Below are 27,994 nucleotides of genomic sequence, written 5' to 3' on the forward strand. Positions count from 1 at the left end.
CTCCAGGAACTTTGTTCACTCCAGCAATTGTGATCACATAGCCACTTCACCAAAGCACCTGTTCAACTAAATCCTCTGAGATGATTGGCACAATGTACATACAAATTACAATGAACTGAAGCCCCACACAATGCGCCCCACAACACCGCCACTCGCCCCAAGAAAAAACAAGACAAAGAGAATCAGATGCAAAATTTGTAAACACTTTACAATATAACTAATTAAGTCCCCTAAACATCATGTAAACAATGATAAATGCTAGTCCATTTAAACTTTGTGTTCTATACAGCTTAGATTACATTTGATCTATCTGATTACAATAAGCTATTGATGATAAAGATATTAGTAAATGTTCAGAATACTTAATTGCATGTACATAATATAAAAAGTGACATTGTCATAATTTTTATGTTTATTTTGTGCAAAATGCTTTAGTAAACTATAATTTGGCATTTATGAGAAACCTTTAAAAAATTGGTTTTAAAAAAAATCATAGATGGAGTTACAGAGCCCCTCAGGAAAAAATAATCTCCACACAAATGTTTATGCTCAAGCTTCCACTCAAACATTCATCTCCACCTGTAATACTGTGCAAAAATGATGGGTTCAGCTAGTGCAAGCAGCTCGGCCAAATCAACCATCTATCAAGTTCTGCAAGATTCTAGGAAACACCAGCTAACACTACCGTTTATCTGAAGCTTCAACCAATGGCGAGTGAACCCACGAGGCGAGGAAAGTAAAGTTAAGGCATCAGACTATTTCTGAAGGCAGTATGAGTGACTGTGCCTCACGCTAAAAACAACCTGCTAAAATATTTACGGACTTGGCACATGTCTAGCATGACACACAGAGCATCACTAACAGTATAAAAACATGACATTTTGGTATATAGCCAAGCCAAACATCGATCATCCATTTAAGTAAGCAGTTGATCTGAATAGTCTACAGTTTTGAGATCAGTTTTAACACATTCACTGGACTCTGGGTCATATGGAGAACTATCCTATGTCCAGTTCTGCTGTATTATCACTAGTGCCAGGTCTAACTAAACATTTGGCTCTCGGGTTGGAAAGAAACATGCAGCCACCGCGGGAAGAATCCAAGATCTAGCAGGTTTTCTTCATGTAGTTTATAATATATTAATTTACTTTGTACCTTAATGAATTGAACTGCATTATAGAACTTCATATAATACTGTCAATGAAACAGTAATCAATGTGAATGAAAGAAGGAATTTGTCCCTATTTGCGTACCTGTAGCTTTACATGCTATTTACTGTATGTCGCCACAAGTTTAATACCATAGGGAAAAAGTTTCAATTAAATATGATTGTAACTAAAATGCAAATCAATGAGCTTTTAGAGTCTAAAAGAAAGGACACGGTCAAAGATTAAATGAGAGCTTAAGGCAGCGATTTCTCCAGGAAGAAGCTACAATCTTGCAGAATCGGAGGCGTGTGCGGCCCGCTCGGCTCGGCTCAGCTCAGCTTGTAATCTTTGTCGTCCCAGTCGCTGACAGTGGAGTGAAGAGGGAAGGAGGGCAAGTCGGGGTTACAGGTCGTCGTCCCCGATTCCCTCGAAAGCATAGTTGCCGTGGAAATCGTTGCCGCTGATGTCGTTTGCTGAGTTGGATGCGCTGATTCCTCGGAGGGACACCGAGCTCAGCTTGGTCTAAACGGAATAATCAACAGTATTCTTAATGCTGGACTGACATTGATTTATTATTAACATCATGATAACATCATGAATTAAAAACTGTTTTTACACATTTCTCATTGCAAAGATTAACCAGATGTTTATAACATTTCATTACTTATAATAATTATTCAATTAATAATAGGTGGGTTATGAAGCAACAAGTCCAATTAATTTGGTCCCATTATACCCTTTATTAGTATCATTAAAAGTGTGATTTTTTTGGTTAAAAAGTATTTATGAACGATTTAATTTAAGATATTATTATCATTAATTATAACTTTATAGCAGCTATCCAAATATGTGTATAGATACTAACGCATTTACTTAATTTAGTTATCATTAACAAATACTCAACATGTAGCCTATAAAATAAACTAAAAAATGTGTGGAACAATAAGCTGTAACATAAATTATAGCATTGCTAATAATTATCAAACATTAATAACTGTTATTTCATCGTTTAATTAATTTGATATTATTACATTTATATTTTATTTTTATTTATGATGTATATTATTTAAATTAAGTTATTTTATTATTAACAATCAAATTACCATTTTTTAATAATGATGATTATAAATAAATATTACATTAAAACAATATGTGTTAGGTTTAAGGAATACATTTTCTGACCCAAACATTCAGCTGCATGCTTTTTGAACACAGTGTTTTTATGAGTAGAATAGAATACAATTTTAAAGAAGAAAAATATATACAATATACTTACTGATAATTTGACGATTTGTTCACGGTTCGGGTCAGGGGAATCCTGCACAAACAACAACAACAATAAATAATCCTGAAATCTGCACAAAGTCCAAATCAAATGCAAACTTGGCGTTCATGCTATCCCTTCTCTCACCAGTAGAGGGGGAGATTTCACAGCTTGCTGACTGTCTGACCGGTGGATGGAGCCGTTGTGTCGTTTCCTCAGCATCTAGACGGTGACAGAGGACAGCAGAAGAAGTGACGAATACAGTAAATATTACTCAACAATGTCCATGTTTACTTACTGTAAACTGATATCGTTCACATACACTGCAACAGGAAATTAAATCATAGACACATGTGGAATGTCTGTGTTTACAACCATGAAGTGGTCTGTTGTGAAAGGATCATTTAAATTATGAGGTTTGTTTTTGCAGTCACACGTTGTGATTTCAACACTGTGATCCTGTGACCTTTTCCACAATCATCAAAATATAAAGCAAACTGTTATAGAAAACCAATTAATGCTCAAAAAGATGCTATATTGAGTGTATTTATGTAAAATGCCACATCATCATATTTGAGAAAGGTGAGTTAACATCCTCTGCAAATCTATGTATTAAATGTAAAGAAATTCAAAAGGAAGTGGTGATTTTGGGAGTGTTTGATGTTTCTTAACACAAACCTTCTTTATGCTGCCGCCTGACTTCTTCACCATTAATTCATCCACCATAGATTGAAGGCAGATACTCATCATGATAGCCTGAAATCACAAAGTCATAAAAATCTGTAATATTAAACAATATATACAAAAGTTTGTATGAACGGCAAGTGAGCAGCAAGTTATTCTGGTGTAAAAGCGTCCTTGCTAGTTTTTATTACATTTATATTTTCGTTTTATTTGACTAAAAGTTGGGGCATTTATACTTATCTTAGTCAAAGAAAACTACACCTATTTGAGTCATTCAGTCAACGTGAATCTACCCAAAACCAATAATTTTTTCAGTTTAGCCGGACTTACTTCACATACAATTTTATCTTATCATTATCTGATGAAAATCACAGGTTGAATGCAGCTTTGCCAAGAGTGTCTGGTCTAGTGGTTTGATGGTATCAATTTAAGGATTACATCAAGTGACTCTGACTCTTCCTGACGGGGCTCATTATGTGCTGCCAGTGCAGTCCTGATGTGGCATATGATATGACACAGAGCTGCTGCATGAAAATCAGTCCATTATATTTTATCTCCTCAAGGAAAATCGAGAGGAAAGGAGGAAAAGCACTGGTCAATTTTGGAGGTTCTGGTGTATTTTTGTCCCATAACTTGTCATCTTTCAGAATAATGGAAAGAAAAGATGCAAAACAACATTTAGATGTATGTTTTTTTACTATATTTGATCCATTTGCGCCTGTAGATTTCTCCTAAATTCACTCAAAGTTAATATTCTAATGCAGCGTTTAGTATCGTGAGCAAAGTCTTAACCTCGTCATCACAGGCATCGTTAGAAAGCTTACAGTCTCCTGCACAATATTATGAATTCTTATTCTTCTTATTATTGATTCAATATTTTGTCTTCTGTCTAGTAATTTGTGTATGAAATATTTTAAGGCTGTTTCTCAAAATGAGTTTTTTCCTCACACTAGCAGCCATAAATCTCAAATTCAGGTACACTTACAGACATCAGACCTACCAGATTTATTCCTAACTATATTGTGAAGATTTTTTTAACAAAGGGGATATCATTCATACCCTGATTTATATAGCATTTTGTTCCTAAAAAAGTGATGAAAATTGTTGTTGTTTTTTAGGGCTTTTGACAGTATTTTCTGTATTATGTAATAATAAAAGCAGATGTCCCAATTTCCTTCTGTAAAAAAACGTTGAATCTAATATATTAAAAAAAAACACTGAAATTTGCTTTTTCAAATGTTCAGATTCATGTCTTGGAAATATATGCAAAGTAGTGAATATTAGTTCCCACCTCATTTGCATATCTAAACATACAGAAAAATGTTTGTCTTGATATAAATAAACTGGGGAAGTGTCATGGTGATATCTGTAAGTTAAAAAGACACCCTATTCACATGTAGTGTCTCCACACTACTCTATAGTCATCATTAGTGTTTCTTGACATCAGTCTCATCGTCTTGTCTTAGTCATGGTAAAAAAGTAGCTGAACATATTTAGCCATAGTTTTCATAAAATAATTTAACCCCGACTGCAGGAACAAATTGCTCTGACTAAACGAATTACATAAAGTTAATGCTCTACTTAACCTGCCTCCACATTAAACCAATCCATCAGTGACTCTTACCTGTTGACTGGTGATAGTGACCCACTGGAGGCGGTCCTTGCTCATCAAATACTCAAAGGCCAGCTCCAGTTTGACCTCACATTTGGACGAGCTGCAGGGATTGGTGGTGCCGTTTGCTATCGGGACTTGCTGCGGAGACAGAAAGACGTAGATAGCGTTATCTCTCAATACGCCACAACTGTCTGAGCGCTTATCTGATTTATGTTTATTGTGCTGTGGACACTTTTTTTTCCTTTCCTCCATCAGCATCCAAACTAAATCTGTCTTCTTGTGTCTGAAGTGGATGAAAAACAAAACAGATTTCCCTATTTCTTAACCAGCATCCAACTTGCATTCCTAAGTAGAGGATAAGCTCGTTATTAGACTCCATGACTGGAGGGTCACGTAAGCAGCTAAATCACATTTCCTATCATACATCTTGTTAAGCTGCCATTCTTAAGCTGCTGCATCACCAATGACAGGAAGCCCACTCTTAAGAAGACACATGCTTAAAGATTAACAGGGGGGCAAAGAAAGAAAGGAATATGTACAACTACAGAATTTCAAAAGCCTTCAAGAATATGTGAAGCTCGGAGACACACACGGCTTCCCTGGAGACGAGCCCTGATTCCTCATTTATAAAGCCCGTGCTCTTCACTGACATGATCCCCTCTGGGCCAGAAAGTAGCTGCACCTCCCATACTAACCACACTCACAGCCAAAGACAACAGACAGAAGAAATACAGACAGAAACAAAAGCTCTCACACACAGGCCAACTGTTTATACATGGTCTTCCGGATGCAATTTGAGATTGGGCTACGAGGGGGGTTGCAGCACTGCACCAAATGAGATGTTTTGAATCGTTTTTCAGAAAGGAAAGGGCTCATTAAAATGACTTTGACCTCTGAGAATGAGCTCAGGAATTAAACCACCCCGCTGGACAGTGCGGGGGCTCAGCCTGCCATCAGACGAGCCAAGCTGCATTTTAATTTTAGATGTGTTGCCATGTGTCCGGATCTCTGTGCAAATTAACTTTTAGAGAATCATAAAAGCTTCTGTGGTACACATAATGACTGTGCTGCTCCAACACTAATGCAATACAAAAGTCAACTGTTTTCCCCATCTGTATTTAAATGAGGTCTTGTTCGTCTTTCAAATGCGAGCTGAAATGATGTGCGTAGAGCTGCATGTAATGCTTTTCTCAGCTATTCACACGAGTGAAAATAGATTGTTCAGGCTTTCAGAGGAGCTGTCGCTTTTCAAGACGACTGACTGCGTGGAAGCAGAAAAATGATGCAGATTCACAGCAGATAAGCTCTGTGGTACATGATGGTTTGAATTTATGCTGATTCTGGGTGACAATTATGGGGACTTTTTAATGCTTTAGACTAGGAATTTGCTCTGGATCTCTTGCCAGCTACAGTTTCAAGTCAACAAAAATCTAGTCAGTCAGTTTGAAAAATGACCTTTTAAAGGGTACTCCAGTTTTAAGTATTCCATTGGGGGGACTTATTAGACACACATTAAAAAAAGAAACTGTCATAATCTGTGCAGCATAAGCAGAGAGATCCTGACTTTTAGGGTGCTGTTTGGTTTTTGCTGGCGTGGACGCTCTGGTGAAAAAATGGGGCTCTCGGTTCGCTTCCAAGTCTGCCAGAGTTCAGTTCACTACAGGTGAGAACACAGTCCCAACCAAAGACAGGAAACTAACCAAAACACATAGCATTCTGGGTTGAATTTGGGCGGAAATTTGAGAATCAACACCAGGAACTGTAGTAGCAGGCTTAAAAAATGTCTTGTGTGGACAGACGTGGTCTAATGTTGAAGTAAAGGCACTTTTTTAAAATACGGTCAGACGATCACATAACACAGTTAGTTGAGGCTACACACAAAGACAACAAAGTTTTCAAATTATTAAGCGACAGCATGGTGCCTAATGGATTGAATCACATGGATCAATGCAGCATAAAGGTGAAAAAAACAACAACAATACATACAAGTCTGGAACTTTCTTAGAAAAAGTGTCAGCTCTGTCCCTCACATATTCTGTCCAACAGATGAAGGACAGCGCCAGCAGCGTGACAATTGTTTACAAAGCTTGATAAAGCAGTGTGGAAGCAAACCAAACCAAACGAAAAATGCAACAATGTTGCAACTTCACCGGTCACAGGTTCACAAACCACAGTATACTACATTTCCCATAATGCAACTGGATCTGAATATTCATTAGACTCCTCTTGGCTCCAAATGCTCCTAAAAGTTGTTCCTCTGACTTTTTTTTTTTAGCATAGTGCCACTACCAGTAAAAGGAATCAAGGACAACTATGGTTAAACGCAATCAGATAAAAGGATTGTCCTAAGGTGATCACTAAAAATGCTTGTGTTTGTGGGTTGAATAAAGGTTAAATGAAGTACTGTCCATTGAGTAATGAATACATCATAGATAATCAAAGGTCTGTCATGCCAATCTAATGTTATATGCCATTTCAACCAATATATCATCCTAAATCCTACACACTGCTCCTTTAAATCTCATCAGTTTTGGCCCTGCTGTGTTTTTTAGTTACAAATGCCCAGCTGACTGTGACTGATTGAGTCTTCTTCCTCCAACATTTCACGGAAAGTAAGAAAATAAAAAGATTTTTTATTTCCCAGTGACAGTGCAACACACTGCTGATTAATTACTGTGAATCAAACCTACGATGTGTAGGCCCGCTCGATCAATCACTGTCATCTGCTGAGCCGAGCCTGACAGATCCCGACAGCATCTCATGTTTACTAATCAACACAGTTACTAGGTGACAGTCCAAACAAGAGCCTCATGCGTCAAACACTCGGCCTTTGCTGTGTGAAACGGCACCTTTGCACCAGTGTAGGTGCTCCCTCGTGCTGCATGCCATCAGATTCGCTTCTCGCCAATAGACTATTATCAGTTCGAATAAAGGATGCTGCTCTATGTGTGAGGCTGGCGGATCGATACGGCACTGTGCTCCTGTGGACTGCGTGTTGGGGTAATTGGACTGATGAAGACGAATGGTGTGGATGTCAGCACTTTTAGAGAGCGGCGGGAGTAAAAACAAATGCTTGGCAGAACTGAAGACATTTGTTTCTGCTGCAGTGGTGAGAGGAGGCGACTCTGGAAGCACAGGAGCTCTTGTTGGTTTGAGACGGACTCTTGCCAAAGCTGCTGCATCTCTCCTGTGCCAGCTCATAGTCTCCCTAATAATATGGACCGATTCCAATTTGATTATTTCACAGCTCCGGGGACAGAAGCATGCTTGAAGGAGAATTCACCCGTCCTCACTGTCACACACAGACGGTTCCACTTACAGAAGACGTGACTCGCCAACACCTCATGCGCGTGACCTTGAAGCTTCCTTCCTTCATCTGTTCGTTGGGAAGCTTCACGTGGAAGTTGAGCTCGTTGTTGCCGGCGCTGACGATGACTTGGCAGCCCTTCTCAGGGAAGTCTGTGATACAGGGGTCAAACTTGATATAGCCGTAATATTTGAGGGTCTGACCTAGATGGATAAACTGGAGAGAAAAACACACAAAGACAATTTTAAGATGACTAACTTTTCTTAAGTTTATGTCTGATCCCTGGAGAAAATGAGACTGAATTCTCTACTGGATTGGTGTAATTAAACATTCATATCAGGGGAAAAACTGGGCTAATTGCATCACAGAATGCACTGGAGGCAGTATTCTCCACGGTCTGCAGATTTATCCTTGGACAAAGACATTTTCAGAGAATTAGCTGGACTCAAGTGAACCAGAGTCAACGAGATGAGATGCCCCTTTGCTTACTTCTTTCTTGGAGCCTTTCTCCTGCAGTGATTTGAGCTGCCTGTGCTGGTCTTTGTTGACGAGTATCCAGCCTCGCTCAATGTCAGACACTGTCTGGTGAAGCAAAAACAACAAGTGAAGTTCATCTTTCTGCACAGATGCACCAAACAAAGCAGAGTTTTATGTTTCTTTTGGTACATGTGGGAGAAATCCCACCTTAAGCCTTTCATGTGAACAGTGCAGGTCAGCAAACAATTACACAGAAACATGCTTGCAAACACAATTTATTTTCCTTTGATTTTCTTTTCTTTTTTTTAAACCTCCTCTGCTACAGAGAGGAAACACTCAGCAGTTCCAGATTTTAATCAAACTTGCAGCCCCAAAACTGCTTAATACGACAGAACAGTTGTCGCAGCAAAGGGAATCCGCTATTAATAGGATCACAGAGGAACACTAAGAGGTACAGGATTCAAGGTGTTGCAAAGTCAAAACAAGCTGACATCACAATCAGATAATGGAGGGGCCCAGGGGATGGACACAAGTGTTTGGCAGCACAGGGATGAAGCACAGCTAGATTTAGCTTTCTCGCTGTGATGCTGGCAACAGGGAAGCTCAATAAAACACAACAGATGCAAGATGTAAACAAACCCAATCATGTCTAATTTGGACTTTCTGTTTGGTTCCACGTCTCAGGGGAAATTCAATCTAAAAATGTAGCTTTTAAAACCACAGTTGCAGCTGAAAATAAACATCACTGCCTGATTTACCCAAGCGATGAAGCCTCTTACCTGGGCGTATAGCAAATTGAGGCCAACTCTGTTGTCCATGACATCACCGTCGTACGCCATGTCCCAGTAGCTGCAGAGACAAAAGGCACAGTCTTTACAAATCTGCAGCCAAACTTAAAATATAATTAACATAATGGCAGTTACAATTGCCAATTTGTTTGAATGACTTGAGGAGACTCCATAAAAATTCAATCACATTTGGTCATTGGCCACGGAGACTATCATCTCCTGTGACTCTGTCTGCATACCAAGCAGCACCACACAGCATCATGTCATGACATGAAAAAAACACATCTCAAGAAACTATCAACTTTTCATGAGTTGTTAGAAAAAGTCTATTTACAGTTTTATGAAGATCGGGGATGTAACACTGCACAAAATTCATGTTTCAGTATGCACCTTGGTTTTGGGGTCACATGGTTCATTGTGTTTTTAATAAAAAAAAACAGGGAAAACCAACAAAAATTGCTGTAAATGTGTTTTTTACTTGGAAAAATATAAAACTTCCAAGCTCATTTGATATATTGCTATATTTTTACTGTTAGAGTTAAGACATTCAATAAATAGAAAAAGAAAATAATTGTAATAAAAATGATCAGTTAGTGCTCCATCATAACACACAGTAAAATACACAAATAAAGACGCATTTTAGCAAACCTTGAGCACTTTGACCATATTCTTTAACTTGGTATTCGCGACAACTTGCTGTTTCGCAGGGATAAACAATCCATAGTACAGACTGTTTCACTGGAATTGCACTGTTAGGCAAAAACTTGGGACTGCTACATGGAAAACAACAGTGACACAAGCCTGTGGACATTTTACTGTGGGCAGTTTAAGACTCGATTTCAGAACCTTAACTCCTCAAGTGATGTTGCATTTCTCACACAATCAAATCATTTTAAATGTGTAATAATAATGTCACTACAATAAAATGTCTTGTTTTTATATGGCTTTGACGTTTGGATAATATAGCCTTAGTTTTCAAGTTTTAAACATTGTTTTTTATATTATTATTTATCACAGGTATTTATTTATTTATTTTTATGCATTTATTTAGAACATTTGTTGTTTTTTAATTTATGTGTTGATTTTTTTTTTACATTTAGTTTAAGTTTTAGACATTGTTTTATTTATTTTATTTTATTTTTATCCCAGGTGTTTATTTATTTATTTTATTTCATTGACATTTTTGTATTCCATTTTTAAATATATTGTACTGTTTTATTATTGTCATTTTTACTCTTGCAAAATTATCTTTATTGTTGATTATTTTTTGGTTTAATTTGGTTTAAAAAAATGTGTATATTTAGTTACTACTAATACTCAATAAGGAAGTTATCAGAAAAATTCAAAAATAAGAATCAACTTTGATCCAATAGGATGAAATATACCCATGAATTTGTGAAATGACAGTCTTTTAGGCTAAATCCCTCAACTCCATGACCGTGAGGAAGCAGTGGAAGAGCATCATCATCATCTCAAGGATTATTTCCTGCCGAGGTTGAAGGACAGTTGCTCTGCCGAAGGGGGATGAGAGTGAGACAGTGCGGAGTATGAAAGGGAGTGCTGTAGTTGTATTAGAGGCTATTGCTGGTACTTCAGTGTAGAGAGATGTGTGGGTGCCGGAGGGCAGCCTGAGGAGTGGAGCGTGACGGTAAAAAAATGCATTAATTCAGTTTGTGGAGAGGGATCAGAGCTGGAACCGCATATGAAAATCTGATTACAAAAAAGAAACACTAGAAAATTCTTTCAGCTGGCCGACAACTCAGTCTTAAAAATAAAGATTTAGGCTATATTTTGCACTCCGTGTGCAACTCAAGACACTTCACTTTCAAGTGTTTTTATATCTCTGCCCCTGGATGTGAAATGTCTTTATTTAGCCGACACTGGTATCGGTTTCGGATTATTGTTGTTCGAGTTAGCAGAGCTCTGAATTATGTATCCATGTACGCTCTTTGGCAAGAATCGCATTTCATTCATGTCTCTCAACATTTTACTGCAGGCGTGAAATTTAATGTTGTAATTGCCTGACACAAGGGGTGTTAGTGGATGGAGAAGTTGTTGAGGCAGATGTGAAGCATGCTGCCTGGTCACATGAGCAATTCAAAGCAGGTAACGAGGGAGAAAGAAGATGGAGAGACAGTGGAAGGATCAGGAGAAGGAAGGGAATAAGCAGTGGAAGATGTGTGGGGGAGATAAGTGCTGTAGTTTCAATAACTCCTGACTGAGACATATGGTGTTTGTTTTAAATGCCCTTAATGCATATATGACGTCCATTAGCCATACCTTTTTATTATAAATAAGTGAATATTGCTTCTGACCTATCAAACCTTTATTACTTCTCATATTTCTATTTTCACTTCATGAAGAACTGAAGAACACACGCACACTGAAAAAGCTTTTAAATTTTGCAAATGCAGTGTTTTCACTGAACAGAGACAACATTTACTCCATTTTTAGCTCACACTTTTAGCTAAAAAGAGCTTTCCAGTTCATTTTGACCTGCTCCTCCCCTGCAGCTCATACACTGGGGGTCTGTTTTTCCTCCACCTCCACTTGTTAGTTCTACATTCATTCTTTCCTCGCCGCTCTACACTCCACGGAGAAACTAGGTCAGGAGTACTAAGACTTTCCTTGAGGCAGAAAGAAAGTAAACATCCTGTGTACCTCAGTTAGCGGGAGGCAGGGTGACGAAGGAACAGACACATGAGGAAGTAGAAAAATGTTATGTGGAAGAGGGGAGCACTGGGGAAGAAACTTCAGGGTTTCAATGCAGGGAGTTGTTTTAGTGGAACACCCAAACAGATTTGCTCCCACCCAGGAATATTATTCTTGACCCATTCCCTCCTGTAACAGGCAAAGTTGTGCATTTTTATCTGTAACTTTAAGCTCTTTTCAAAGAAACAGAAACAGAACAGAACCAGAGGATTATGCTGTGAAACCAAAGAAAATATTGTTCAAATTCACCAAGCGTGCTCTGTTGTTGGAGGCACAGTTACTTAGTTGAACAGTGAAGTTTAAAGAAAGAGTTTGTCTCATGTAGCCTGGAGGGGGTTTGTGTGTAAAAACAAGGGTTTTAGCTTAAACCAGTCATGTTGTGGTGGAGCCACCCACCCGTCTCCCTCTAACGCTAACCACCTTTAAATAAATTCTGAATACTGAGCATACACATGATCCAATACAGAAATACAGCTTTTTTTACATTTTGTAGAGAGTCTTTTAGAGACGTTGTGTTTCATTTCTCCTCAAGATTCAAGCTGTCAGCCTAGCTCTATGTCAAAGACAACTTTAAACATAATGAGAGTAAATGACCTGTCTGATGTCAGGGTCTCAGTAGCTGAAGATGCTCTAACTTACAAAGAGCAGTCGGGCTGAATGATATCACCTAAAATTCTTTCGCCGCAGGCTGAAGACCTACCTCTTCCAACAATACCTTGGTTAAGTCATGGTCACCTAAAAAAAAAAAAAAAGCTCTTCTTCTTTAACGTATAGCACTCCTGTAGTGATTACAGTTGGCTCTTAAAAGTTATGTACTTACTTGATTCCTGTGGTCTAAGGCTAGTACCTTCAGGTTGAATGCACATTGTAAAATTATCATATTTTCTTCCTTAATGTAACCACAAGAATATGTCAAACATTAGTGGCTATTTTTTTGTATGGCTTTGATTTTGGAAAAATGTCATAGCGTTTACGTTTTAAGCATTGTTTTTACATTATTTTTATCCCAGGTATTTATTGATTTTTATTTTATTTTTAAGCATTTATTTTATTCTATTAACATTTAGGTATTGATTTTTTTTATTTTACATTTTATTGTTTTAATATTGTCATTGTTATTCTTGAAAAATGTATTTATTGTTGATTATTTTTAGTTTAAATTCGGTTTTATTTTTTCTCTGTGTTGTTTCCATTTGCTCTTTTGGACTGTATGATTGCATAAACAGTGCTATAAAAAAATAAAGTCGACTACATGTATTTTCTTTATCATGTTGGCTTAGTTCTGCTTCCTGTTTTTCCAGTGTAATTACTGTACTACCAGTTAAAAACAATGGTCTGTTGGCTCATTGTTTGGTTAAACTTCTGGTTGTGGTCAAGCTATTGTCAGTTCAGAGACATTAATTGAAAATTGCAATTTGAGTACATTTAGGTTGCAAATAGATGAATAATGCATTTGATCAATTATGTTTATTGTCTAGTGCGTTGCTGCAGGAACATCACATTACTGTCTCAGTCCAATCCCTGACTTTTCTGACCAAATACAGCACCTGTCTGGTCATGATAACTATTGTCTTTGGCAAAACACATTGAATGACTCAGGTCTCTTCCAAATTAACTGCCACTTTATGGAAGATGGTGACGTCTGATAAGCAGGCTGTGGTCGGGCTAACAACTGCCCAGAGGCATTAAGAACAAGTGCCTCCCCGCAGATAAGGAATGAAATGAAAAGAGAAATGCCGTGCAGCAGATGTAGTTAATGATCTGCTCACCAAAACAGAAATACCTGACCCGTTTCCTCACGGGATTAGACAAATAACACACAAATACTCTGGACGATGAATCACAGCTATAATTACATTGGGAGGAGAGCACTTTGGGAAGAGTATGATAAAATTCAGAGGCATGATGTGAGCAGGTGGTGGGTACCTTTTCCGTAGGAGTATGTGAAATTCAGAGCTCCGCAAGCTGGTAATGGATACATAAGGCAGCTCAAACTCCTGCAGCTTCCGCACAACTGAGAGAGAGACACAGAAAAACAGAGAGAGAGAGTAAAGAAAGCTCCAGTAAAGTCCCAAGGACATTCGGATAATGATGGTAACAACAAACAATGAGGGATAGTAGAACTCCATCTGGACAGGTCCCAGCAGGGTAAAAGTTTTTGCGTGAGTATTCAAATGGATAAAAACATAATGGGCTGTGTGTGCGTGCGTGTGTGTGTGTGTGTGTGTGTGTGTGTGTGTGTGTGTGTGTGTGTGTGTGTTTGTCCCTAATTTGCAGCTGTTTCATTGGGGCTTGTTCCCTAAGGAGAGTGAAGGAGCTGTCAGGTGCTTGCTGAGCCTCCTGCTGTGTTTTCAGGCATCAATAAATGTGCACACACTATAAATCTGATTACTAAACTGCACTTTAGTTTGCCATTAGGTTTGTAAAAAGTATTCCTTTATGGGCAGAGGTGATGTGTACAGGAAGCAGAAATACATGAGGGACGATTTTATGTTGGAAATCTCTGCAGGGATAATAATAATAAAAACAGATACAAACTGAAGGCTTAAAATGTTTTGAAATTTTTTACCGAAACTAAATTGCCACCAGGAAACTATTAAAACGACCCTAAAATGCTGGTAAGAAGAGCGGCACTGCTTTTTTGAACCACATAGCAATTCTCCTTGACATGTCTTTGCATATTTTACAGCACACATTGATTTACACAGAGATGTCTGGAAACTTACTGCCTGTCAGAGAGGAATTGAATTCTTCTCGCTATCCTGTTATGTCAATACTCCCACCAGCAGTTTTGTTTGATCCGCCGCCTGCTGCGCCGGATTTATTCTGGTAGTCGAGTCGTATTCAACACATGGCGCTTCTCTTTCTTAGCACTCACAGTTTCAGATTTAAACTGTGCCAAGGATATACAACATGCCTGCAATATTTACAGATTCCTCCAAGTTCACCTGGCACTATTTTCAGCCTGGAACGGATTTGGCGTGAGGAGTAGGGGAGCGTTTGGCAGGTGGAAGACGTGAGAGGAGGACCTTTGGGACTGAGGGGGGATTTGACCCGACAGGGCTGTGATGAAATGGAAAAAAAGGGAACTGGAAAACTGAAATATTTTGATGTGGAAAGCTTTGTGCCTGTGCCACTGTGTGAGTCCTTGTGACAACAAAAGCAGATGCAAATATTCTACTATGATTTGCATTCACACAGTTAATTATAATTTAGTACAATCAAATATATGTTGACTCTCTAGTGTGAAGGGTTAAGGGGGTAATGGGCAGTGGTAGAAAACTAGGTACATTTACTCAAGTACTGTACTTTACTTGTGTATTTCCATTTTATGTATTTTATACTTCTACTTTACTACATTTTGAGGCAAATATTGTAATTTTTAATCTCACTCTTTACTCTCTTACATTCAGCTGCCAGCTTTAGTTACTTTTCAGGTCAAAATGTATTATGAACATTTTAAAATAAAACCTCATCACAGTAAATTGAGTAGTTAAAATGAGCCGTACCTTGAATTGTTGCTTACATAAATGCATCAATAATAATTATACAATAATTCAGTCTGAGTGGGTCCAATCTGCATCACGAGTACTTTTGATACTTTAAGTACATTTTGATGCCGATACTTTTCTACTTTTATTTAAGTACGTTTTCAATACAGGACTTTTATTTGTAGTGGAGTAATTTCACAGTGTGGAATTGGTGATTTTACTTAGGTAAGGGATCTGAATACACTACTGGTAATGGGGCACAGAAAGTAATGTAAGAACATGGTATACATTTAACATTTATGTGACAGACCCTGCTGCTACACTATACAAAATACATTTCAGGAACAGAATGACAGCTATCAAGAGCTTATAAGACAAGTAATCTGTAACTAAACTGCTGGGGAAGTTGTCAGAAAAACAACAGAAACAAGCTGCAATGCTAAAAACAAAATGCTTCCGATTATAATTGCAAGGTATTTGATGGACCTACATACATGTCAATGGTTAACAAATTCAGTTAAATGACATGAAATCAAAAAGCCTTTGAGACCATGTTTGTATGATATGACTTTTATATTTCATGTCTGCACATATGTGTGAATTTAAAGATTCACTGTATATTTATCAATCAAGCACCTCATCATATCAATATATGCTAATATAGAGTTTACAGTAGACTTGCCCTAACAATAAAAAGAATATTAACAGCCACTAGAATGTATTGTATGAACATGAAAGTATGAAAGTGTGTGGGTTCAGTTTCTAGTGAAGACTTCATGTATGTATTACTTGTTTTTTTATCCACCTCTTCAAATGCCCTTGTTCCAAAAACACACAGCGAAGTGCGGCTTGTGGCAATAATTACATTTCTCTGTAGCCTGGAGGCGTGTTCATGAGTTTCAGCCAGACATACTTTCTTTGTAACATAGGTCAATATGTCACACAAGTCCATTCACTGATGCTGCTGCTATTCTCTGGCTGCAGTTCGTCACTAAAGTTGAACTCCAACTTTTAGTTTGGCCGCACTTCGCCGTAGATTCAAACGCCCACAGCCTGCAGCTTCCCATAGGCTTCATATGGCAGATCACTACGGGCCCTAACCGCTGCTTGATGTGATTTTGTTTGTGCAGGAGCCGAAATGTGTATTTTTGCCTATGTTGTTTATTTTGTTAGGCTGCACACATCTGTTTGGTGTATGTTACTTCAGGTGATAGGACTGAGGTGTGGTTTCACCTATTAACCTGCCCTGTTGTATGGGGGAAGCTAGAACAGAGGGTGAGTGTAGGCTCCTATATGTTTCTGTTGACCGTCACTTTGAATGCTCTTTTGTATCAGCCTTTTCTATTTCATTGTTTGTTGTTTTTTCTTATATAACAACTGCTTGTCAGCCATTTTTTTGTTTGCATAATAAACCAGTTAAACACATCTGAACTTCATGGATTCTTTAGAGGTATTATTTGGAATGTGTCACAGTAAGGAGCCCACTTGGCCTCTTAGCGGCCTTTTTAACAGATAGTAGTCGCTATAGTTTGTGATTCTGCTGCTGTAACACTGAAGTTACACAATGGAATTTAATAAGACATCTAACTATCTATTTTATGTTGTCCTTCTCCTGTATGTTGACTCTGTTAAAACTTCACCTTTTAATGGTGAAGGACCGTGGAAGCACAGTGTTGTTGGAAACAAAATGTTGATTCCTCATGCAGTCTTTTTTGGGAAAGATTACTTCAGAAGTTGTCCTTTAAATGCAATACCATTTTGTATTCATCCACCACAAGTGTCAAATTTTACAACAAGTACATTCTCAACCTGAGAACACTAACGCCACATAAAACACTGCACAACTGTTTTGCATGAAGCAGCCAACAAACACACAGAGCCTGGCTTTCACTGAGCTGCTAATAAATGAATTATGCACTCCTGCCAGAGATACAGTAGGAACTCTGTACAAGAGACAACTCTCACAGGGCGATGCAGCTCCTCTTTTTTAATTAAACTACACTGCATCTCCAAACAGTGAGGCAGATAAACTGAGCTGCTGGACCGCTGCCACGGCTATCTCTTTACGCCTTATTGTGGAAAATTTTGAGTAAAAGAACAATCCTGAAGTTACGGCACCTACTAGGTTATTCTTCAGTGCAACATAACACGTTTTAGCTGTTAATTCCAGCTCCTAGTTCCTTTTGTTTCTCTAAGAATAATTTGTCCTTTGTGGTCCTGAGAATGGTCCTTGGCTGGCCTGATTAAGTGCTTTATATTTACATTATTTTATCAAAGTGCTTTGTGTGCCGCACATTTAGTCTGCTTCGATAAACAAGACTGGTTATCTGATGGTTTGCAGCTGTAGTGTGTGAAAAAAAATCTCTAAATGTCTCCAAATAATCAGCAGTAATGCACAATGGACTTTGTTTCTTGACTTCTTACTTTGCTCTCTCTCTGCCCTATTTATCAACCAGTAATGATTTACATAAATGGGACATTATACAGAATACTTTCTATTAGAAATGACAGGGAAACAATATTTTTTTAACCTTGTATATATTTTCATGCCTGTAACTTTTTTTATTCGTATAACATTTGAGGTGTACTTCTCACTCACAAGTTTATTTTCATTATTTAATTTATTTATTTATTTATTTTTCGTATTGACAGCACGATGGGGATGGGTGGGGGGGAAGGAAATAAGTAAAATGATGTATGTTGAATATCTGTGATCAATACTCATTTCTTCTCATAAAAACATGTTTATAGAAATGACAGGGAAACGATTAGATGTTTCCATTCCCTGAAATCCTGCTATTCTTTAAAGAAAACTGTTGCTGAAACTTACATGTTAACCCTCCATCCACACCTTCACGGACGAGGAAGAGACTGAAGTAACCAACAAGGTCATCTGGAAGATCGAGCTTGGTTGCAACAGCCTGCAGAAAGATGAGAGAGAGAGAGAGAGAAACTTTTTTTCAATCAAATTAAATTAAGTCTTTCCTTCATCAGATCTTTTCCCCATTAAGTTATAAGAGATGAAGATAAAAGTGTTTGAAGTCAGATAGGATAGAATCAGCTCAGTATGAGATGGAAAAAGGGTAATTTCTTCTTAACTGAGGATTGGAATATCCAGCAGATCAAAAAGTGGGATATAACAATCATACTTTCCCATCTTTAATAGTTAATAGAATATTAAGATATCTCCCTTGCACTCTTCTGCACCATCTGTATATTTTGCGACATATTTCAGTCACATTAAATTGTCAAATTTACAGTTACATGATGAGGGCTGGGTAACGATGCCTACCGAAATAACCCAGTACCAAGTAATATGGCAACTTCTCCAGTCAAATGATACCTGCTTGCAATCCTTTTGGTAATCAGATTATCAGGCTATTTATAAGGCGAGCAAATTACATTGGTGGTACTTATTAAATATCAGTGGTGGAATGTAACTTAGTACATTTACTTAAGTACTGTACTTAAGCACAATTTTGAGATACTTTTACTGAGATACCAATTATTCGGTAACTTTATACTTCTACTTCACTACATTTGAGCCAAATATTGTACTTTTTACACAACTACATTTAGCTGCCAGCTTTAGTTACTTTTCAGGACGAGTTTTAAAGTGATTAGACATTTGTTTTTAATTTAACCTCATAGCAGTATATTAGGTAGTTAAAATGAACCTATCTTTACAAAACTAAAACGCTGCTTACATGAATGCATCAATACAAATATATAAAACAATCTGAGTGGGTCCATTCTGCATAAAGAGTACTTTTACTTTTGATACTTTAAGTACATTTTGATGCTGATACTTTTGTACTTTTAATTAAGTAAGTTTCGAACGCAGGACTTTTACTTGTAGTGAAGTAATTTCACAGTGTGGTATTAGTACTTTTACTTAAGTAAAGGATCTGAATACTTGTTTCACCACCGTCAAGTACTAATTCATGTTAAATCAATCAGTACCTAATTTCAGTACTTGAGAGCATCTGGTTGAGAGAGAAACTGTTTTTTCACAGCTTGTTTGCAGAATAATTGGAAACAAAAACTATAGCGAAAGTTTCCTACAACGTTTGCTGTCATTTATGGTCGCGCTAACATCTCTCTCCTCTCCTCCTGCGTGCAGGAGGAGAGGAGAGAGGCAGCGGTGGAGACAGTGAAAGAGAGCAAGCGAGATTACGCTCCTGCAGTGTGTTTAAGTCACAATGAGTCACTGTTGAGCCTAAAGTCTGGTTACACTTGGAAAAACTCCACACAAACAATGCTTACTGCAATATGATGTAATACAAAATTATTGCAAGGTGAAATCGGTCGCATGTACACAGACGGCAGCCTTTTGATGTCGCACTCTATGCCCTGGTGACAGACTGACAGGCTGGTTTAGATTACATTTGTCATTAGATAGAGAGTATCAAAAAACGGTACCGGTACCAAAGTCCAGGATTTTTTTTTTTTAAACCATACTACCCAACCCTATAGCCAACCTGGCAAGCATTCTTTGATTTAATGTGACAAGTGATTGGCTCCCCACCACAGCAGCTACAACCCAAACAGTCTGTGGGGAAGTTGAACAGTGTAACTACACGCCTATGGCATCTGATTATCAGTCCAATGTCTTTGTGTAAAAATTGTTTTAATGATGTGTATCAAATGAGGTAGGGGAAAAAGGTGCCAAATGAGTTCACGGAAGTATCCCTTTAAGAGGCTGGTATTCTTTTGTTTTTTACAGTATACCCAGCTGTAGTCATGATAATACGATGTGAAATTCAACATGTCCCCACAATACTTTTTCGGTCCGTCCCATTCATCCTTGCAAAGTGTATCAATCAAGCTATATCTGAAATGGCAGTTTCTATTATACAACCGCCTCTACAGTGAGAGATGGAGGAGTTTAAAGAGGATTAAGTGAACAATGTGTTGTAGTGTAGTTATTATGCTTCCATTTATAATGAGCCTTTGGTGCTGATATTGGGATATATTTTTCTTCATACAATCAACTATGAATAATAAGAAAGTTTAATGTTTTCTGATTAGGAAGAAAAAATACAACTTTTTTAAAATCAGAGGATACTTTCTTTCCACCAGAAAGGTCAAGCCCCAACCAAATGAAGCCTCATTAAAATTAAAATATATATATATATCTCCAAGACCTGCATACGAAAGAGGGTGTTTTTCTCACCAGGAGCATTCTCTGAGATAAAAATCTATTTCTGCTGACTTCTGCTTCTGTGACCTGTTTTTCAACTCCAGCACTTCGAACAGACTCAAATGTTGCAAACACAAAGTGGAACTGTTGAATTGCACAAATCTGGAATTTCAGGTCAACATACGTGCTCACACACACACACATTGAGAAACTTTGTTTTGATTGTGATATAGTACTACTGTGGTCTGTGACCTGCTGCGGTGAACGGAGGTTAACTGTGGTTAAACTTTCACAAGACACTTTAAAGACACTCTAACATGCTAGATTTACAGCCGAGAGCAACAAAAGGCCATTGGCATGTTTACTGGGAGTTATTTTGAAGTGGTGGAGTGGACGTTTTAAAAGGTTTGGTCATAGTCACTAGCTGACTTATAAAAACATGTTGAGATTAACTGGTCAAGGTTTCTGACTTTGATTTGTTTGAATACTCTAGTTTATTTTTTTATTTGATCGAAGCAGTCCTGACCCTTTGAATGTTGCTTTGGTTTCAAAGGTCCACATAAAAAAATGTTGATTTGATTCTCTAAGATTCTCTAAGAGCTTCAAGAAAAGTCTACAGCAATATTGCCTGCCTGAAGGAATTCTCAGGTGTCTGTCAGCGCTGTTATGACCAGCAGCGATCAAATGTCTCCAGTTAAACACACAAACACTGCAAAGCTGATAGCAAACAGTGTTTATAACGTCAGATGATGTGAACCTTATCAACACTTCTGGCTACTTGCAGAGTTTAACAGCACTAAATTATATGACTCAGAGTATGATTCATTACAAGCCCATTACATAAAATGTGGGACGCTGCATAAGATGTTAATTAAAAACAGTTTGAACATAAAATATGTCTTTCAATTGAATATGTGTCAAAAAATTATCACACACTGTTTTATCTACATTTTAGAAAATATATATATATATGATTCAGTTCACCTGTTTCTTAAACAAGCAGGGTTCCTGCACCTTCTGGCATGCCTGCACAGCATCTTGCAGCTGTGTTAAATTCCAAATTTATATACAGTACATACAGTGTATGAAGTATACTGATTATTTCACTTCTTTATCACATTAAATTGGATGTTATTGTGCTAGAAACAACAAATCCATGTCGGCATTCTACAGATGGTTAACACATTTAAGAAAAGAACACAACAGAGTTTCATGTTTCAACATGTGTCGTCTGTTTGGAAGGTAATCTTATATAAACTAAAGTCAAAGCAGGAAAAAAAAACTGTTTTTAGAATCAAATCACTTTTCAAACACACTACAAAATGTCAAGTGTTTTTAAGGATTTCTAGCTCTTGTAGGAACCCTGAACAGAAGTTGACTGATTGAAACATTCAGCCATGTTGCATTTCGGGGAGCACCTTTAGGACACATTTCTTTTTAATTATCAAACTGAATCACTCATATCTGCACATTATATACCAGATGGAACACTGGCTGAAGTGAAACCTGTGTAGCCTTTGACAGAGCACACTCCCGCACTTACATCAAGGACGTCCTCCGTCTGGTCTGCAGTCAGAATGTTGACTGTGACCTTCTGACCGTTGGAGAGGCAGATGTCTAGAGCGACTTCTTCTGTGGGAATCTGCTGCGTCTCCTGTGGGAACGACACAAAACACAACAAGTTTTTTCTTTCGGCTTCGCGGGTCAGCTACATGTTTTCATTCCTATCGGTCGACAACAAAATCACACAGGCAGGAAAAATATGGGCTGGTCAAAGAGGAGGCACGTTTCCAGTGGAGATAACAACAAAACAGACAAGCTACCCATCCCATAGTTCGACTTTTAGTAAAGAGCGCAGCAGAAATGGTTCAAGGGCCAAGATTGGAATCGGTGGAAACCAAGTTCATCAAGTGCAAAACAACAATATATTAGAGGTGTCCCAATTCACCAAATCCACAATTCAATTCAAGATTTGACAATTGAAAATGATGCTTAATTTGATCAATTTTAAATTTAGAATTAAATTCTTGACACCTCTAGAATATATTTAATGTAATATAAAAATAAAAACTAACTCATGATGCAACTGCTTCTATTATCCTGCAGATTATTTTAGATCTAGTCTAGTATTTTAGAGTAAATAGAGTGAATAAAAACATGTCAATCCCAGTTTCCCAGAGCCTGAAGTCATGCTTTGTTTTGTGCAGCCAACAGTCCAGATATTGAATTTATAATAATAGAAGGAATCCAGCAAGTCTGAGAAGCTGGGAACAGATCATAAAAAAATTCTTATTCAAGTATAAAAATTGTTTTGAAGCCATTTATTTCACTGCTCTTGCAGAAATAAAGGAAACTGTATTCATTAGGTACTATTGTGTTTGTGCATCTGTTCATCCCAAGACAGACAATGGAACAAAAAACCCACAAAATCAATGAATAACAAGTAAGGAAAATAAAATGCCAGATCCTATGAATATTTCTAGACTCTAAAATAAATAGCTTGCAAGCAGATATTAAGAAATCTGAACTCATAAAAGTGGACGACCCCAAGCTTCTACTGTCCCCCAGGCTGCATCTCTGCTAAATCATCTCTCATCTTCCCTGTTTTCTCAGCGGGGCTTCCAAGTACATCTCTACCGCTAAAGGTGCAGATGAAACGACAGCACCGGGCGGTAACTCATCTACTATTCTGCACCTGCTGTCCTCGCAGTACATAAGGCGCTGGGGGGGAGGGGAGGGAGACAAACACAGAGTCTAATGAGAGAGGAAGACAGAGGAGGAGAAGCAGAATGGGTGTGACGTGGCTGCAGACAAATGAATCTGTCCGTGAAGGTTATTGGATTTACAGCCCTCCTGGCAACGCAGGTCACAGCTTGAATGATGACGAATCAACCTTGCTACCTGGTCTGAATAAGTCATTGACACACTATTCTTTTCAAATAGCCTTTTCTCAAATGCAGCTGCAACACACTGCCTGTTTGCATCCACTGCAGAGAGAAACTTTTGGCTAATCTGGTGGGATGATTCATTAGGAGGCTTATTTTTTATGATATAATGGTTCAAAAGGATCCAGCTCCCACACACAAGCAACTATGATGTTATGTTTGGCAAAAAAAAAGGTTGCTTTTCCCTCTGTTTTGTGTCTGACGTAATCATTTCACACATTTCTGCATGCAAGCCAAACTCAATCTGACACATCTAATCAACTACATAACAAGTAGAGATGACACAACCCAATAGCAGAGTACACACTGCCACGAGCTGCGACAAGCGAAGAATACAGCGACCTCACTCTGCCACATTACCAAAAGTAATTACTGGTCGGGCAGAAATTACTGCATCTGCCTTTTGGTTCAAGGAGCACGCCCTGCCTCCTCACAGGCCTGCTGACCATGTTGACGCAGAGAACTCACAGCCTAATGCAGGTACAGTGGATTAACCCATGTGTCTCACTTTTCTTTTTCTGTTCTTTCTCTTTATTTTCTTTTCTTTTCTTTAAAAGCGCAATATAAATCAGATTTATTATTATTATTATTACTATTATTTTTAAACATTGCTATTATGCCCTGAAAAGGAGGAAAAATAAGTAAAAAATGTTTTATAAAACTTTCAATGCCAGTTTGTTTGCATATTGTCACTGTTGTTTATTATGGAAATAAATAACACAACATTTAATACATTTTTCATAGTCTGGGATATTTAAATAATTATCAAAAATACTGATTTAGGTTTATTTTTTGTATTCCATAATAGAGCAGCAAAAACCCTAGAGAAAGCCAGGAAAATATCATGAATTTACCCCTTAAGAGAAAAAGGCTGAATCTGGAGAAAAGCCAGGGCTCTTGGTTGAAAGCCTGATATAATACAAAGCATAATTTTCTACTATAATGGCTGTGGGATCAAAATTGTGGTTTTAATGGGTTTTTATTGGGGAGATTTTTTTCATTAAGGGTCTGAGTATCTGTATTTTGACAACACAGTTTATTATAATTATTATTAAACATTATATAGTGATGCTGCACTTCTGAATAAAAACATAACTAAACTTACACCCTTGCCACATGCATAAACACAGCCAAAATCATTGAAAAATAAAAAATGAACCAGCCAAAAATGTCTCTGGTGAGGCACAAGGGGTGAAATAAACACTACCAACCTGCTGTGCTTTCCTTAAGAAGCTGTTGAACATCTCACTGGCTCCAAGCAATGGATCCTGACGCACTGTAAAAAAATGAACAGGAGAGAAATCAGCAACACGAGAACAAAATGAGTCATCTGTCACTGTTCAGTGAAATGCAAGGAGCGGATGTCAAGTAAAGATATGCCAAGAACAATTAGCTATGGGTCTTTAAGTGGATGTTATGTAAACATAAACCTCCTCAGGGGAAGTGATTTGCCAATTGTTTTTAATTTTCCTCTTATCACATAATTTCATTTTGTTCCTGTAGAATGGGTTTGGCCTTTCAAGACATCGAGGCAGTTTAGCTTAACATGAAAAACAGGTCTATTTGGCATATGTATGTAAATTAATGGCAAATTATTACAAGCCACTTTCATCATAATGTAGTCCTCAGATTTGATAAACAAAAGACAAGACTAACTCTCTTATTAGATAGATTTTAGTTGCAGTGCATTAAAAAATCTGCATGATAACCCTGTATGACTGTGATGTGTCATGATGTGTGTGTGTTTGTGTGTGTGTGTGTGTGTGTGTGTGTGTGTGTGTGTGTGTGTGTGTGTGTGTGTGTGTGTGTGTGTGTGTGTGTGTGTGTGTGTGTGTGTGTGTGTGTCGCTTTTGTCCTCTTACAAATTAGTCTAACCCTTTGACAGAATGTCAAAGTTCTGAGCCATCTGCGTCACAGCAGATTGTGTTTGTGGCAGTTAATTTTCCATAACTATGTAAAAAGCCATGATGTAACCAAGAGAACTTGTGGCCAAGAACACCCTGTGTGCGTACGCTCCCAGACTATGAGCAAATACACACTTGAACAACGCTTCCTTGTTCTGCTGTAACTGCCAGTGCTTGAGAGGATTAAAACAAACCCTCCACATTGCTGCCAGTTCCACTTATTTATGTGTATGTGTTTATGCAGAAAGTTCACCCTCGACCTGTTTACAAACTTTGGGGGCAATATGCTGAAAACCGCCCAAATTGGGAAAAGAAAGGCTCCAATTGGGTTCTTCAACACTTCACACTTACAAAAGAAAGCTTTCAAAACTGACAAGAGGCATGTTTACTGAAAAAAAAAAACAGTAATAATATTAGAAGCTCCTCTCTGCTGATGTAAACACCAAAAAATAATTCTATTCAATCGTATTCTATCCTTCAAAACAGCCCGATGAACTCCCAATGTATACTCCAAATGTACGACACTATTTATTATATAAAAGTTGATTTTCTTAATTATTTCATGAAGTTTAACTTTCATTATTTAGGTTGATTTGGTCAGAAATTATACTAGAACTACTTGGAGTGAAACTGAATGTTTTAACTGTTAATCCATTACTTTAGCCAACTATGTCAACTGTTTATCCATTATTTTTACCTAACTATTTCAACCATGTGTCAATAATGTTACTTTATGCTAACTATTTCAACCATGTATCAATAATGTTACTTTATGCTAACTATTTCAACCATGTGTCAATAATGTTACTTTATGCTAACTATTTCAACCATGTATCAATGTTACTTTATGCTAACTATTTCAACCATGTGTCAATAATGTTACTTTATGCTAACTTTTTCAACCATGTATCAGTTAATGTTACTTTATGCTAACTATTTCAACCATGTGTCAATAATGTTACTTTATGCTAACTATTTCAACCATGTGTCAATAATGTTACTTTATGCTAACTATTTCAACCATGTATCAGTTAATGTTACTTTAAGCTAACTATTTCAAACATGTATCAATAGTATAACTTTAAGCTAACTATTTCATTCATCAGTGAATGTTATAAATGTTACCTTTAGTTAACTGCAATTTCAACCATATATCCAATAAGTTAAGCCAACTTATTTTCAACATTTATCTATTACTTTTGGCTAACTATGTCAAGTGTTTATCAATTACTTCAAACCAAAAATTTCAACCATTTAACCAATACCTTTAGCGAACTATTTTAACTATTTTCTCTATTACTTTAACATAATATTTTGAACTGTTTAGTACTTTTAACAAACTACTTCAATTAGACTAATTATTTTTAACCACTTCAGTCGTTTATCTATTGCTTTTAGCTATTAATTTGAAAGGCTTAGTCATTGCTTTTAGCCATTTATTTCTACCATTTATTAATTACTTTAAGCAACCTGTTAAAACTTCTGTGCTCGCTTGCTAACTAGTTTTCACACACCCTTACGTAACTGCAACATGTAGGGTTCTGAAGTTTACAGCTGATTTAATGTTAATACATTCTTTAATCAAATCATAATTTATTTTTTTCCATTACAGTTGAGCAACTCTAAAAGAAGTAACCCTGGCTTGAATCACTGCTTCATAGCATTCCATTTTCCAATTCAGAGAAAAGCTAAGTATGAATCCCTCGAGGTGGCACATCATCACTAGAGAATACAAAGCCATAAAAACATTTTTAAATCCTCCCAGTCTGAAATCCTGAGCATGAATTTTTTTTCATCAGGTGTGTCAGCATAACTCTTTCTGGTAATGCTTTGGCTCAGTCTGTGCTCAGATCATCAGTTCTTTCATGAAACACTTTATGTGGCATGAAGAGACCAGTGTATGGCTGGACTCCCCACACACGAAGAGCAGAGCCAACTCATTCTTGTGATTGTTGTGGAGAACATTTCATGGAAATTGTGTTTTTGCTGCAAGACTACACGGTTACTGTTACTGGGGTTTTTTCCCCCTCTATTCTTTCATTGTCTAAAAACCAATGTTCAATGCGTACTGCAATTCAGAGAAGTATAGCAGCTAAATTAAAAAACTGTCAAAAACACCCACATTGTAGCTGGAAATTAAATTTGGCCAAAAAATGAAGTGAAATGCAATACGAGCCATCTGTAAAGAGTCCATTCAGCATGAATAACTTACCAGCCTGCATGTATTTCTCCAGCTGTTCTCGTCTCTGTTCGACCTCAGCAGGAGTCAGTGTGAAGATCTTCTTTGGAGGGAATGCAGGCACCACATTGCTGCCATATTCTTTCTTTATCTGTCGGCAAAAAACCACAGGTTGTGAAGGTGAAAGTGAGGTTGCGAGATGGAAAGCTATATAACCTGTGTTTTTTTCCCCTTCTTTTCCAAATTGAAATTTGGGAGGGTCAGATGGCGATGTTAATCATTCAAATTTAGAACATATGTGAAAATGGATATAAATTCATAGGACTGAACCAATTAA

General features: G+C 37.5%; 1 protein-coding gene across 1 annotated transcript in view; it reads right to left on the bottom strand.

The window, feature by feature from the left end:
• Positions 1-806: 806 nt before the first annotated feature.
• Positions 807-27,994, bottom strand: part of snx17 (sorting nexin 17) — a 35,612-nt gene continuing 8,424 nt past the window's right edge. Inside the window, exons 3-15 of the mRNA XM_059355657.1 lie at positions 27,691-27,808; positions 24,786-24,850; positions 22,173-22,283; positions 18,317-18,407; positions 13,922-14,009; positions 9,275-9,344; positions 8,508-8,600; positions 8,031-8,234; positions 4,721-4,849; positions 3,091-3,168; positions 2,560-2,634; positions 2,425-2,466; positions 807-1,670 (exon numbers count right to left, since the gene is read on the bottom strand). Of these exons, the coding sequence (XP_059211640.1) occupies positions 1,551-1,670; positions 2,425-2,466; positions 2,560-2,634; positions 3,091-3,168; positions 4,721-4,849; positions 8,031-8,234; positions 8,508-8,600; positions 9,275-9,344; positions 13,922-14,009; positions 18,317-18,407; positions 22,173-22,283; positions 24,786-24,850; positions 27,691-27,808 (1,284 nt within the window). The 3' untranslated portion in view covers positions 807-1,550. The remainder of the gene's footprint in view (positions 1,671-2,424; positions 2,467-2,559; positions 2,635-3,090; positions 3,169-4,720; positions 4,850-8,030; positions 8,235-8,507; positions 8,601-9,274; positions 9,345-13,921; positions 14,010-18,316; positions 18,408-22,172; positions 22,284-24,785; positions 24,851-27,690; positions 27,809-27,994) is intronic.

This window comes from Centropristis striata, chromosome 18 (assembly GCF_030273125.1).
Source record: "Centropristis striata isolate RG_2023a ecotype Rhode Island chromosome 18, C.striata_1.0, whole genome shotgun sequence".
Classification (NCBI taxonomy): Eukaryota; Metazoa; Chordata; class Actinopteri; order Perciformes; family Serranidae; genus Centropristis; species Centropristis striata.